Source organism: Anarhichas minor, unplaced genomic scaffold, assembly GCF_050575085.1.
Source record: "Anarhichas minor isolate MPS153535 unplaced genomic scaffold, ASM5057508v1 ptg000136l, whole genome shotgun sequence".
In the NCBI taxonomy this organism is placed as follows: Eukaryota; Metazoa; Chordata; class Actinopteri; order Perciformes; family Anarhichadidae; genus Anarhichas; species Anarhichas minor.
The window spans coordinates 7,180,565-7,195,644 of NW_027466582.1; the positions used below are offsets into that span (position 1 = coordinate 7,180,565).

The 15,080-nt window shown below is 42.5% G+C and overlaps 1 protein-coding gene and 1 pseudogene across 1 annotated transcript; one reads left to right on the top strand and one right to left on the bottom strand.

Annotated features, from left to right (window-relative positions):
• The first annotated feature begins 216 nt into the window (after positions 1–216).
• On the top strand, positions 217–11,983 carry LOC142941888 (adenylate cyclase type 8). Its single transcript, XM_076084015.1, has 20 exons — positions 217–372; positions 1,677–2,420; positions 2,890–3,039; positions 3,145–3,275; positions 3,397–3,508; positions 3,611–3,738; positions 3,875–4,033; positions 4,952–5,189; positions 5,269–5,439; positions 5,526–5,626; positions 6,084–6,285; positions 6,711–6,803; positions 7,021–7,181; positions 7,825–7,906; positions 8,056–8,214; positions 8,464–8,610; positions 8,919–9,011; positions 9,140–9,254; positions 9,381–9,583; positions 10,268–11,983. Exons 1-20 carry the CDS (start codon positions 217–219, stop codon positions 10,481–10,483), a joined length of 3,561 nt encoding a protein of 1,186 aa, XP_075940130.1. The 3' UTR covers positions 10,484–11,983.
• Positions 11,984–12,053: 70 nt separating this feature from the next.
• LOC142942988 (U2 spliceosomal RNA) lies at positions 12,054–12,148 on the bottom strand (annotated as a pseudogene).
• Positions 12,149–15,080: the final 2,932 nt, after the last annotated feature.

Consider the following 15,080-nt stretch of genomic DNA (forward strand, 5'->3'; position numbering starts at 1 on the left):
TGAGTAGAACTAAACATTACTAGTTTACTGAACTCAATGTAAAACATTTGTGGAGTGTCCCTTTTAAGAATGAGTACGTCGATAGTGTGAGAAAAAGTTTGACATCTCGTCACCATCTTTTCCTTGTTCCCCCCCAACGATGACACTGTTCCTGCTCCAGGCTGCGGTCTCCTTCTGATCTGAGACCAGCAGATGAGGTCAGCTAAGCTCATCACAATGGTGACCTTCTCTGAGACGACACAGGTCTCCCCCATGGAGCTGCGTGAGCCGTCCTGCCTGACCCCGACCCTGTCCCCTGGGCTGCGGCGGAAAAAGAAGCTCTGGCAGAACGCTGTCAAACACATCATTATCCAGCAGGAGCTCAGTGCCAAGGTGATTTTCTGTCCCACAGTCATCAGTAGAATTGTTGCATCCAGTTGGAACTGGAATTATCGTCGCCAGGTGTAAGCCTGGGGAGAGGTTATGTCATTGATTGTGTGTGTGTGACTGTGTGAGTCTGTGCGTCCGTGAATGATCTCGCATTCTGCTGCAGCACATTTCGAGTGCCCAGTTATGACCGCACGATAGGACCTCTTGTTGTTCTATGACCTCTTGACTCCCGCATTCTCTAAATGCCTTTTTCACCTCACTCACCACTCTCAACCCGTTATTGTTCTGCACGGTGAGTTCGGCTAACGGCTAATGGAACTACTAGTGCACACACTGCTGTACCTTTGTGTTTTACACGATAGAATGAAGTGTGTGTTATAAGATGAGTTCAAACCCGTTGCTTGTATATTGCTGCTTGTTTTTGAGTTTGCCTGAAATCTGTTTGATGCCGCTTTACAGCACTGGTTGTGTTAATTCAATCACACAATACATCAGCGGTCGTTGCGGACACATCTGGCGGATAACTGCACTCTAATGCACTTTTCTAGTTTGTACTGTTTTGTTTTCTATTGTTTTGTACATATTCCCTACGAGATTAGGAGTACTGTGTGGCCAGATGTGGTATCCTCTGAACCACTGCCTCATTTTACACAAACCAAAGAAAATTTAACTAAACTGAAACTCATGTTTGATGTCTGTGTCTGACAATGTCTCGACTCCAGACCATCCACGCTGTAATGAAATATTAAATTCAAATAATCAACCTGAACAAATACTTTAAAGGGCCAGTTCCCCAAATAAAACTACTTTCTCAGTTGGTTTTTAAGGTATTTTTCCAGTGTTTTGAGATGTCTGCTATCACTCTAATACAACGGAGGTGAATGGAATTACATCTGTAGCGGTTTTCAAAAATTTTCTAAAATGTAATACAATTTATATACGTAATATAGGGTTGGGAACTACAAATTTAATTCAGTTCCTTCAAGTGTGTTGACATCGGGGCTGAAATCAGGCAGATAGATGAATTTGTCACAAGATCTAAACAAATAAACTAATTTATCTACATGGGTACCACTAAGTGAAATAATGAATGTTCCAAAAACACAGTCCAGTGATGATTATTAAGAACTGTAAACCACATGGATACAAAAAGACTCCGTAGTTAGTTTGCTTTCCACCATAAAGCCATTTCTGGACCTACCTAAATATCACTAAGGAATGGTTTGAGGTTTGGTAAAAAGATTGGTAATTGATAAAAGTGGCAGATGTTAAAGCCAACACACCTGATTTTCTGTGGTGTTTGACAGGTGGGTTTGGAGCCAGCAAGTAAAATCTTTGTGACGGATACCTACATGGAGGAGATCAACAGACAAATCCGCAACAAGGCCTCCCGAGGGGTCACAAAGCGCCGCTCCTCCTCAATTAGAGTGGACCCTTCCCAGCCCCGAGGCTCCACCAGCACATGCAACAGTGTCAGGGCTTCTTTTAATGAATACAGCAGCGATGCCGACTTCTTCGTGCACTGGGGCCACACTATTCGTGGAGTCTACATACCCAGCCTGAGGCACACCTTTAAGTCTCGCGAATTGGAGAAACTCTACCAGCAACACTACTCCTGCCAAAGACGCAACTCTCTAGCCATTACTAATGTAATCGATGCCATGGCCAAGTTACACATATTGATTATGTACCTTGCAATGGTCCCTGAGGCGGTCACAGACACTCTGCGAGGCTGCCTGACGGGCGTTTTCATGGTGCTAGCTGTAGCGCTGAGCATCGTGGTGTTAACCTGCAAAGACTCCATGTCCCCGCGTTGGCTTCACTACGCCGGCCTCGCTTGCTGGTTGTCGCAGACCACGCAGGTGCTGGGAGGACTGGTGTATGGACTGGAGAAGGACCCAACGTGGTATGTCTTGTTCACATTGTTCGCGACATACACGCTGCTGCCATTACCTCTGCTGTGGGCCATGTGCGCCGGCTCCCTCACCTCAGTACTGCACCTGCTGGTGGAGATACTGCGCTACTACAATGATACCGCGCTTTTGAGAAAGGTGAGAAAGTCAACTGAACTTAACGGGTCTCAAATATCCCCAGGAAAATATTACAAAGTGTAATGTCTGAAATTGTCATTGATTTATCATTATCAAACCAACATTTTTATTTATTTATTAATGGCATTCTTTTATTGATAACTTTACTGTTTAAGCATACTATACTTTAACGTCTGAGCTAAGTCATATTTATTTACTGTATACCCTGCCCAGTTTTATGTTCCAGATCCTAATAAACTAGAAGTACCTGCACCGTATAAAGCTGATAATGTAATGTCTGTCTATGCACCCAATTCTCAAACATTTCCATATTTCAAAGTGGAAAAGCATACAAGCTTTATCCATGTAATGAACTTACTGAAGTTAATTAAAAGAAGAAGACCCCATTTATTAGTTATTATCCTCTTCTCAGCCCACATGCATTGGGTTAAAATGAATTCCATGAATGCAAAATCTCTCTCGGATGCAGGTGTTTGCCAAAGGCCTGCTGTACCTAGGAATGAACACAGCCGGCTTGTTCATCCACTACCTGACAGACCACGCCCAGAGACAGGTGTTCCTGGAGACGCGGCGGTGCATTGAGGGTCGCCTCAAACTCGAGCAAGAGAACCAGAGACAGGTACAGTGACCGTTGTGCTATGGGTTGGACTTCGAGGAATATGAAGACAGGGACATGCTCAATATGTTAAACCACACACCGTCAAATAGAGTATTTTACACACAGGAGCGCCTGGTGCTGTCGATCCTGCCTCGTTTTGTTGCGTTGGAGATGATCGGTGACATGAGCTCTTTGGAAGATGAAGTCAACCCTCAGGAGTTTCACAAGATCTACATCCACCAGTACAAAGACGTCAGGTACACACACACATAAGTTTCTCATGGATGGCACCAAACACTTCAACAGGCTCCTCTATTTCAATTTAAATGTGTATGTTGTTAGCGTTCCACTTCTTTTCTGTTTCTCTCGTCTTTGCAGCATTCTTTTTGCAGATATCAAAGGCTTCACCTTGTTGTCCATGAACCTGTCGGCCCAGGATCTGGTCCGGACGCTCAACGAGCTCTTTGGGCGCTTTGACCGACTGGCAGATGTGAGAATTCGAGCTCTTCTTTTTTGATATAACATCTATTTTTTATTCTATCGATACCTTATTATCTCTTTTCCCGGGTGTCTTGACTCTTTATCATCACAGGAGCACCACTGCCTGCGGATAAAGATACTGGGAGACTGTTACTACTGTGTGTCAGGGGTCCCTGAGCCACAGCGGGCCCATGCCCGTCATTGTGTTGAGTTGGGCCTGGACATGATCAGCACCATACGGTCAGTCTTAACTCGCTGGAGTTCTTGAGGGGTTGATTTTATTTCACTATACTTGACTACTCTATGTTTATGTGCAGAAAGAAAAATAGCAATAATAATAATAATAAGGTGTCGCTTTACTCCCCACCAACAAAAGGTACGTGCGGAAGCAGCTGAACTTTGACATGGACATGAGGATTGGGATCCACTCGGGTTCTGTCCTGTGTGGGGTGCTGGGCCTGCAGAAATGGCAGTTTGACGTCTGGTCCTGGGACGTGGGCATTGCCAACATGCTGGAAGCCGGAGGCATACCAGGGTGAGTGGTCTCTGCTAGTGCCCGAGTTCAGCCAAAGTACACATTTGATCTCTTCCTGGATTACCACATGTTTATCTCTGTAAAAGTTAATGTGAGGAACTTTAAAGTGGTCATAAAACTATTTAATACAGATGCCTCTAAATGACCTACATAAGCAAACGAGACCATCAGCGAGACGATTTCTATATAGTTATTCTTAATGCTTGTCATTGATGCCACCGGGTCAGATTCAGCAACTAACTAACCCACCGTGGACAGACCCAGATCCAGCTTTATGCTGCTTTCAACCTGCAGTCGGAGCTCCGGCGGGAAGGGGAGAGCTCTGCGCCCGGCAGCAGTGGCTCCTCTTCCAGCAAGGAGCAGAGCTTCGCCTCATTGCTTTGCCTCACTGCTCCGCCAGTCCCCGCTAAAAGCCAAGACCACCAGAACCAGTACTGCGCGGAATAGACTTTCAGACCCTCCTGCAGTCAAATTAGAGGTTTTGTAAAGGGACTCTGGCTCTCAGAAACACTTTTGTCCACTGGGATCAATAAAATCAACACCATTGCTGCCATGTCAATGCCGTGGTGTCGTGAAAATCTATAACTTTACAAAATGACCGAGAATTAAATTAAAGTTCCAGAACCTCCATTAGAAAAAACATATGGTAAGTGTGTGCATTTAGCCTCTTGTCCCAGTTTTCAACAAGGATCCAAATCACCTTTTTTTTTTCAAGAAACATTGTAAACACAACAAAGTGTATATAGCTTGATACTTGACAGACTGCAGGCTTATCAAGTCGATGGCTTCCTCGTGTAAAAAGCATATTTATTCCGAATGAAACTATTCAAAGTCAAATATCTTTGTATTATTATGATTGGCAAGCAATTCTTTATACATTACTGATACTTTTCTCTGCTACTACCTTCTCTCATCCAGACGCATCCACATCTCAAGGGCCACTCTGGACAGTCTAGAAGGCACCTACAAGACAGAAGCTGGTCATGGCCGTGACAGGAACGAGTTCCTGCTCAAACACAACATCGACACTTTCCTCATCGTCCCTCAGAAGGAAAAGAAAGATGTTGGTCGTGCTGAGCCCCCCAAAGTCCAGAAAACCAATCGAACCTGGAACCCGCAGCTGCACTTTGAAAAAAGCGCCATTGACATGAACAGTGTAGGTGTTTGTAAACAGCTTTTTATCGTTGGCACTACGTACCTGATTAATCTCACACCACCGTATTCTTTTCCTGCAGATCCTGGCCGCCTTTACCAACGGCTCACTGCCCAACATATGCCAGTCCACCTCCAAGGAGATCAACAAACGCATCAAACACGCTATCGAGGTTCAAAGCAGTGAGCGCATGCACAGGGAGCACATCACTCCTCTGACCCTGGTGTTCAAAGACCCGCACATCGAGGAAAAGGTAGGAAAGGGCGCTGGTTCAGGCGGTGTTTGGTCGGAGGAAATAAATGAATGCTGCAATGTAAATGATGCTTTTGGTTTTACCAGTTCTCCCAGATGAGGGACGAAATGTTCAACTCCAACCTGGTCTGCTCCTTCATCATGCTCCTCTTTCTCATGGCCGTCCAGGCCCTCATTCCTGCGCCCAGGTGGGGAGACACCAACGTTGTCCAGTAGAAGCTCACATTGTTAGCACTTTGTTTGTTTTTTCAGATTTGAATGCCCTTTTATTAAACGCTAACCTCTGTAAAGTTTTTATCAAAGTAATATGGTCAAATATATTTTCACATTGCCTAAAGTCATTAGAAGAATCCTAAAGAATCTGTTCATGTGGACAATGAGCAATATCAACTTGTAACTTTTTTTGACTGAATATTTCAGCTTTCATGAAAGTTTGTTTGATTTCAAAGCCTTTATTTGCAGGATTTAAAAATGTTTACTTTTGTGTTATCTGGAGGTAGTATCGAAAATGAAATTCACATTTTTCTGGAATATAATTCACATGCTTCCTCTTGTTTCTTAATTCTACAGTGGATTGACTTTTTCTCTACTTTACTCACTTCCTTCCTCTTCCCCTTACATTCCTCTCTTCCTCTCCCTCTGCAGGCTCTTCCCGGCCGTCCTCCAGTTTTCAGTCTTCCTGCTCATCTACATGCTGCTGCTGCTGTTGGCCCTGGCGGAAGAGTTCAGGTGCACTCCTTCACCTCTGCAGCAGTTATGCTGCTGGATCCATGAAAACAACAGTGCCCGCAACATCCTCACCCTTACCGCCATCGTCATCAACTTTGGCTTGGTCTCTACTGACATGGTGAGAGTCTCAACAACACAGGGCCAGACTTACAAACATTTCCCCTGCTACAACTTTCCTTTTGATACGTCTGTACGGTTTTGGGCCTGCTCTTTAGAGGAGGTGGAGAGATTTCCACATAAAACTGAACCTTGCAAGTGAACCTGAGGGAAAGTCTCCTGCTGTTTGCATGATCCCCATCTTAGATGTATATTCATAAAGGAGAAAGATTCGCCTCCCTGCTGACATGTGAAATGTGCCTCAGATGACAAGCAAACTATGCTTCCAGGCACTTATTGGCATTCAATCCAAGTATAAAATACAAAAAAAAACTCCTCAAATCTTTAATATGTCAGAATGATAAATATGTTTCCGTTACGTTATTGGACTCCTTCTTTCAGTCTTTTGTTTTATGTGACTATGTTGTGCTGTGTGCCTGTGTCCAGATATGGTGCATTCTCGCAGACACAGGGGAGGCTGATGTAATGGACAGAACCAACACAGCCTCACGTCCACTCACCGTCTGCACTTACCCCGAGGTAAAGACAGCAGCAGTTCAAATGTGTTCCTTTAGAAAATAATTACAACAATATCTGTCAACACAAACATTTGGTCTCGTATTAAATAAAACATTATTATCACATTTTCTACTTGAGGTTTCTCACCCAATGCCCTTTTTTTTTTTTTTTACTTCAAGAAGTTGAAGTCATCCAAATACGTTCTTCTTCTGTGTCTTTAACCACTTCTTCACCGCAGGTCTTTATATTGAGCGGCGTAATTGCCATGGTGACTTGTGCCGTGTTCCTGCGTCTGAACTCTCTGCTGAAGCTGGCGGTGTTGCTGCTGGCGATGGCCGTCTACTCCTACCTCATCCACCTGGCCTTCCTCACACTCACACGCCATGATACACTGCACAGGTTTGTGTGAAATACACACCGGCCGGCTCAAACTGGGCTTTTTTTTCTACATTGAGTTTGATGTTTATAATTATTTTTGCCTCGTTACAAAAAGTGTCAGTATTTCATTGGGCTGTTGCTATTAGGAGCGTGTTGGTAGTTGACTTTATATATTCTATATACACTTGTACACAGCGGTGGAGAAGTACTCAGACAGTAAAAAGACAGTAAAGTGGAAATATAATGGTCTCAAAATATTCCATTGAAGTCCTGAATTAAAAATGTTACTTAAATAACGTTTATGTTATTATATAATATAATATTATTCTTTTTATGTTGTAGTTCATCAATGTGGTGCAAATTTACATACTTTGTATTCTACTGGGTAGATTAGTAGTATAGTACTCCATCATATAAGTGTCAAATAAATGTAGTGAAGTAACAAGCATAATATTTCCCTCTATGGAGTAGAAGTATTAAGTAGCATACTCAAGTATGTACAGTAAGTACTGTACTTGAGTAAATGTAGATATACATATACTCATATACATATACATATACTCTTATTTACTTCTACTGTACTATTCGAACATATCTTTAGTCGTTTTTTTTTAACATCATTTAAATCTTTATATTCCACCTCTCTTCATTCATTTCTGCTCAGATCTCACTATGTCAGGATCAAAGGAATCTCCATCCTTCTCATGGCCATGTTTATTGTTGCCGTCTTCTACAATGGGCGGCAGGTACCGTTGAAGTTTCACTGTGTTGAGCATATTGCTGTTCAGTTTAGTTTGCTCCTCTTATTTTTCGTTTACTTGAACTGATAGATAAAGGAGTATGTAGGAAACAGGCAGGTGACCTCTGATAGTTGTATCCATCTTTTACTTCCCAGTGGGAGGCCACTGCCAGACTGGACTTCCTGTGGCGTCTACAGGCCCAACAGGAAGTGGAGGACATGAGGGAATTGCGGGAACACAACGAGTGTCTGTTACACAACATCCTGCCGGTGCATGTGGCGCGTCATTTTCTGGACCGCAGCAAGAACGATGAGGTGCAGAAAGCATGACCTCACCTCTGACTGTGTCAGCCTCTTCCTTTACGTGTTTTTTTTCTCAAATGATTCTTGCCTTTATCAGACGAGCTAGCATCATGATGAAGAAGGTGTAGGTGAAATATTTTCGTGTTATATAAACATATTATATCGAAGGGGAGTTGTTTTAATGGACTTTTTAAGTGTTATTTCCCAATCTCAAGGATGAAATGTTTAAAAGGCAAGTGCATGACACCATTTTCTTTTCAGGAGCTTTACGCCCAGTCGTACAATGAAGTTGGTGTGATGTTTGCCTCCGTCGCTGGATTCAACGAGTACTTTGAGCAGAAAGAGATCAAACATGAAGGAGTGGACTGCCTCCGACTTCTGAATGAAATCATTGCTTGCTTTGATGAGGTGAAAATGGGACTTCAAATGAAAGTACAGTGGATTCAGAATATGTTTTTGACTCCATACATTATATAAGAATTTGAAAAGTGAAATACTCAAAGTATAATATTGCTTTTGAAGGGTAAAGGCTAATTTTAGCATAAACAGTTTATATCCAGGCACTGAAAACAAGAGCAATAAAAACCTCCATTATAAATCATCTTTCATATATGTTTATATATTTGTATATGAATGCACCATTGCATAACTCTACTGTATACAGTATATGAGATTGATGTGTGATTTGATGTCTTTATCTCTACATATTCCACAAGTTGTTGGAGGAGTCGTACTTCGACTATGTGGAGAAGATCAAGACCATTGGGAGCTGCTACATGGCAGCCTCGGGCTTAGCTCCCGAGAGACAGGTGGGACGTCTTCTCGCACACATTCTGCTATTTACTTCCATCCTCTGCACATGCTTTGATATCTTCAATATCCCACCTCTTTCTCTCTCTCTCTCTCATGTCTAACTACCCATCTGTCTCTCTCTCAGGCATCCATGGATGAATGGAATCACCTGAGTGAGCTGGTTTTGTTTGCACTGGCAATGCAAGAGACCTTGAAAGAGATTAACAGCCTATCTGCCAACAACTTCCTGTTGCGTGTTGGTAAGTGGCTTACCTCCTTCACACATAAACAATGACAGGTCGATTTTAAACAGCTCTCCGCGACGGTTTCTGATGTCATAGGTTTAATACGTATTCATTATTGGTCTTGTGTTGCACTGAAAACAGGCATTGCCCACGGGCCGGTGGTCGCAGGGGTGATCGGTGCCACCAAGCCGCAGTATGACATCTGGGGGTCGACGGTGAACCTGGCCAGCCGCATGGACAGCACAGGTGTGAGCGGACGTATCCAGGTACCTGAGGCCACGCGCAGGATCCTGGCACAATGGGGTTTTGTCCTGGAGCTGCGTGGAGAAATCTTTGTCAAGGGGGTGAGTGGCTAGTGGCCATTTATTTGGGTGGCAACAGCACCGTTCAAAATACAGTGGAACTGATTTTACTGGATAGCCACAAAGTTTAGTTCAGGCTCGATCATTTTCAGTGAGGCGTCAAAAGAAACACAGGGCTTTCACCCAGGAGACTGCTGTTTGTGTCCCATGTGAACCAAGTACTTTAGTTGCGTTTTTGTTTTGAATTGAGTAATCATTTGAAGCCAAACCATGATACTTCTTACTAAAACTAACCAAGTAGTTGAGTTGCCTTTTGTCTTTTGATTTGTTTCAATTTGCAATGTTAACCACGTGTTTAAAACTGTTTAAAACTGTTTAAAACTGCGACCTTGATTCAGGAGGAAAAGCATTTCCCTTGAAACGTGCAGTTTAATCGTGTGGGAATGCCATTTTGTACTAGACCAGGGTTGCATTGAGGCTTCAGTGAAACAGTTAATAGTGCAGCTAATGGTCAGACTCTCAGGCTCGGACAAAGGGAACATCTACTGGTGAAAAGAAACAACAGAGAGATAAATGAGTTGCATCACTGATCAGGAAGGAAGTGCATGAAATGTGTAGATATTAATGCATCTTAACCATATTTGTGAACAAGCATTGATAGTAAAAAACCTTAAGGCTCATTGAGAAAAGGTTTACCACACTTAGTGACCGCTGCTGTCGTTGCAGGTCAGCGAGTGTCAGGGGAAAGTCCGCACCTACTTCATCAGCACCACGCGCAGCAAGAGGGCCAATTTTGGGACGGATGGTCGCCTGGGGGTGCGGACGGGAGGACGCATGACGCTTGCAGAGGTGGTGTTTGGTCTCGTCCAGGCCAGACACAAGGAAAAGATTAGAGAGACCCACGGGGCGTTTGGTCTGTCTCCCTCTAGACTTAAATGCTGAGGGGACTTTTAAGGTCAGATGGCTGCAGGTGAAGGAGGACACGGCCCAGCCATATTGTTTCTACTGGTTTACAGTTTTTGTTGCGTGTGTTTCTTACTTTGCCTTGCCATAACTAAATTTGCTGCACAAACTGGAGAAAAGGGTGCGACTGCTAGGATCCAAATCCTACCAGAGCCTTTGTTCCTGTTTACTCGATGACTGTGTCCTCCTCTGCTTTCCTGTCATCTATAAAATAAATGTTTTGGGGAACACTACCTAAATTTAGAATTCCAATATGTTATTTCCATGGCCTATAAGTTAAATCAGTATTTGTGAACATGAGCTACTCTCTCTCTCTCTCTCTCATAGCTAAAAACCAGAGAAGTCTCGAACTTACAGCTCCAGACTTTGTACTTGAAGACATCACACATTGGAGTTTTAGCACATGATTTGGGAGAGTTTTTCATATTTACTAATATTTCTTTGACCAAAGGAATAACATGTATGAACTTTGAGAATGGCTGTAGATCCCCTTTAATGGACGAATAGGGGAACTAATAAATGGGCAAATTTCTCTTGCTTAGAAGGGACCTAACTGTCCCACTGGCTTCGAATAAGCATCTTAAGGGCACTGCTTTCTGTTTTTTATTGCCATATTATAAACGGTGTAAAGCATGTTAGGTTCATTTTGTACAAAACTAAAGACGGCCAACGTGTCTATATTTTTTCGCTGGAATCACACTTCAGACCTCTAAGCCAAAATACCTCAAAACAGCCAGCTCAACCTCTCATAGACTTTCTACTGGCCTATAGTGCTGACTAGTGTTGTTTTTTTTACTGTATCATCATGCGCCATTCTCACAATGTTCACTATGTTTTGTATTGTGAGTTGACACATTTATTAAGATAATGTTAGCCAAGATTTTCAAAGATATGTTTTAGTGGGACTTTGGTCGACATAATAAGTCTCATTATTTATGGATCGATTGCTGTTCGCTTTCATATCGTGCTGTAAATATGTTTGATTCGTGTGGACCTCACTGTAGAGGTATTTCTTGTCAGCTTGCATGTCAATGTCAGTGTCGCTCTGGATTTCTGAGACTTTAGTTAATGACATAGGACAAGGGGATTCAGTTTTGCCTCAGTACACTATTACTCTCACTTCCGTTACTTGACTCGAGATGTATTTCTAACGTGGAGTTTCACTGCCACGTTTCTGTAACGTGCCAGTGAAACTCCACAAAGAGGTGAGTGTGCATCTGTTGATCCAACTTTAATGCCAAAACCACCTCCCATGTCACTCCACTTCACTTTTCACATGAAAAACATATTGTCACTGCAAATTATCATGTATATTTAATGTCGTAAGTGATGGATAACAAGCTCATCTATGGGACTTCCTGGGGAATTCTTCAAGTAAGTTGGTATATGAACACCTTTTTAAAAAACAGAGAAACTCAGGAAGTATTCATTAATATTTAGATTTATCCATGATCAAAATGTTTACCCAAAAACAGACTTGGCTGGGAATTTAAAATAAAGCTGTGGTTTCTAAATGTTTGGCATTCTGGGAATGTAATGTGCAGCACCAAAATGGTGACATTGTGAGATTAATAAGATATAATACGTTTTTTAAGATAAGAACAGATACTACACTTGATCTTAGCCTCAAGGCCGTGAAGTGAGGTGTGTAGACTGACAGTTTTGAAAACCTGCTTCTTTGCACAGCTCCTCTATATGAGCGGTCTGAAAGTTGAAGAAACAGTTTCGGGACAGTCGGAGAAATGAGAGTTAAACACGAACAACGACAGTTGAGGAAAATATCACAGAAGTACAAAGAATTTTTATTTAAAGAAGCAAATGGAACAACTGTGGTTAGTCGACGCTTCCTGCATCGTGCCTTATAAGCCAATAAGAATTAAAATAATGAGAAACCCAGTTATAACAATAATTTGTATTTAATATTGAAATATAAAAGACTGATCATGACAGGGTTCTCTGGTTCGGTTAATATATCATATAACGAATGAAGCTCCAACAGTGTCTGGACATAAAACTGCAGTTGACACTCATTTTAATACAAAAAACACAAGTAATGCACGTGGCAGTTGCAAAGATTAAAACATATATGTTGTAATTTGCTTATATTAAAGTATATGTGATGCTTAGGAAGAAGTAATAAACCCTGTGTCCAATTTCCATGTTTCCATTTTATGCTGCTTTGTACTTCTACTTAACTACATTAATCTGACGTCTACAAGAAGTTAGTTACCTTGCAGGTTAAGATTTTAAATATGACAGTCTTATAAAATGTGATCTACATTAAACTATTAGTTTATCGGTCAAACTGCTCAACACTATAATGGAACAATGTGGCTCTGAGACAACAACACAAAAATAAACCTTTGAAACTGAAAAAAAGTGTTTTTTTGACACATTAAATAACAAACATCTCTTTTAATTATATTTCACAGTAATTTTAAACATGAATGAATTAAAACAGATGTTCAGTCCTATGAATCATCAACATTTAGTTGTGTTGTATAACTTCTGTCTCGCTGCTGTTGTTCCACTATTATATATCTCCTTCAGTCTGGTCCATATACCTCTCAGAGAGAAAGACCTCCATCCTCCTGGAAGTGCTGAGACTCCAACCAGAGAAGAAACGAGTGGAGCTAACAGGCTGCTCACATGAAGAGAGTGAAGTGAGGAGTTTCCTACAGTGTCTGCCTCTTATCTCACAGCTCAGGTAACTCTGATAAATACTGGATATTTAAGAATACTGTATATAAAGAAGAAGAATGTCAGTATTTTAATCTAGAGCGATATCACAGCCAATACTACATCACACTATGTTTTCTCTACATTTCACCCCTGATGAAAGACATTTTTCATGAGATGGTTTATAATGCAGTGTGTCTTTGCTGGTCTTACACTTCATCCATCTTGTTTCAGCTGTGATCCAGACTTCTTCCAGACAGTGTGTACGTTGATCTGTGTCAGATCCAGAGAGGAGGCCGAGCAGTTGTCCTCTCTGCTGCAGCTGCTGGGCTTCACCCTCCGGTTAACGAGAGGCTTACCCAGGAAAACCTGCCGGTCTGTGGGAACAGTTCTCAGACGTTGTGGCTCTGATGTGGATCTCATCCTCACACCCAGAAAGATGTCTGTCAGAGGAGCCTCCCTCCTCTTTAGAGGAGCAACACAAGTACACAGTCTGAGGTACGCATTCATATCTTTACTGCCTTTAGTTCTTATGACTCAATCCTTTCCACTGTGAATGTCCAGTTAGTTGTGTGACTTCATTCTTCTTTATTTCCAGGCTTTCCAGCGACATGGCCTTGCTACTGTGTCGATGGGTAAGAAGAAGGGAAGCGGACCGTCGGCTGGCTGTGGAAGAGCTTTCTCTCTCCCCTCAGAAAGCCCAGCCGTCACAGAGAGTGTTGTTGAAGGTTGTCAGTAGTTTGGCATCCCTGCTGAGATACTGGACAGTCACACGGTTAGACCTGACTTGAGTTCTGTGCTCCTGCTCTGGATCTCCTCCCACTTCACGATGGCCCTCTAACAATCGTGTAGAAGTATTCCATACTGATGTAATGTATTCATCCTGGACTCTTCTAACAGATATTCATACGTTTTCTATCTGCAGACTGAATGAGAAGACTTTCCAGCAGCTGCTCTCCCTCCTCCATGAAATCCAGGACAAGGACTTGACCCGGTCCTTCTTGAGTAAGGTTGGTGGCGACCTGAGCAGCTTCTGTCTGAACTGGGAGCTTCTTCACTATCTGCTTCAGCAGTCGTCAGCTCACACCATCACGGTGAACCTGAGGAACCGCTTCTTACAGGAGAGCGTCGCACGTCTGCTTCCCTTTCTGGACAGGATTCTGTTCAAAGGGTGATCTATTTGGGTTTTTTATCATCCTGTTTAATCATTTCTATACGTGTTGTTGTGGCTTGTTCTCACTAAACAAAGATCCCTGGTGTCTTTCAGGCTCTGTCCCAGCTTTGTGTTGACCGCCATCAGAGAGATCTATAAAGCTAGAGCCGTTCCTCTTGTAGCTGGTTTACTGAGGTCTTTGGCTCATGAGATCGACCTGACCTGCAGAGGGATGGACTCGGTGAACTGTGCTGCTCTGCTCTTCACCCTCCGACACAGTGACGGAGTTAAACTGAACCTCCTGTGGACCTCCATACCAGCAGAGGAAGTAGAGTCCATCCTCTTTATGCTGGACAAAGTTTCTCAAATCAGGTCAGACATTAGTACGCTCCAACACTCAGGATAGAATTCACAGAGGAATATATATATATATATGACATTACAAGATAATTCTGTTCTATTCTATCAGTAATAAACATATTGTTTACCGTCTCTTTCACAGAGGTTTGTTTAACCTGAAGCTTTGTTTCCAACCTGTCTGATCATCCGACCGCTTGTGTGTCTCGATCAATCAGAAGGCTTATCAGTGACGTCACCATGTTCCCAGATCTTATCTATTAATGGGCTCTATGTTGTTGTGACTGATAGAAATGAAGGAGAAAACTACAACAATAACAGTACAAGTTGTCAGGAAACATAGTGATTTTTAGATGTATTTTTCCTCCAGTGTTGACAGGAAACTGC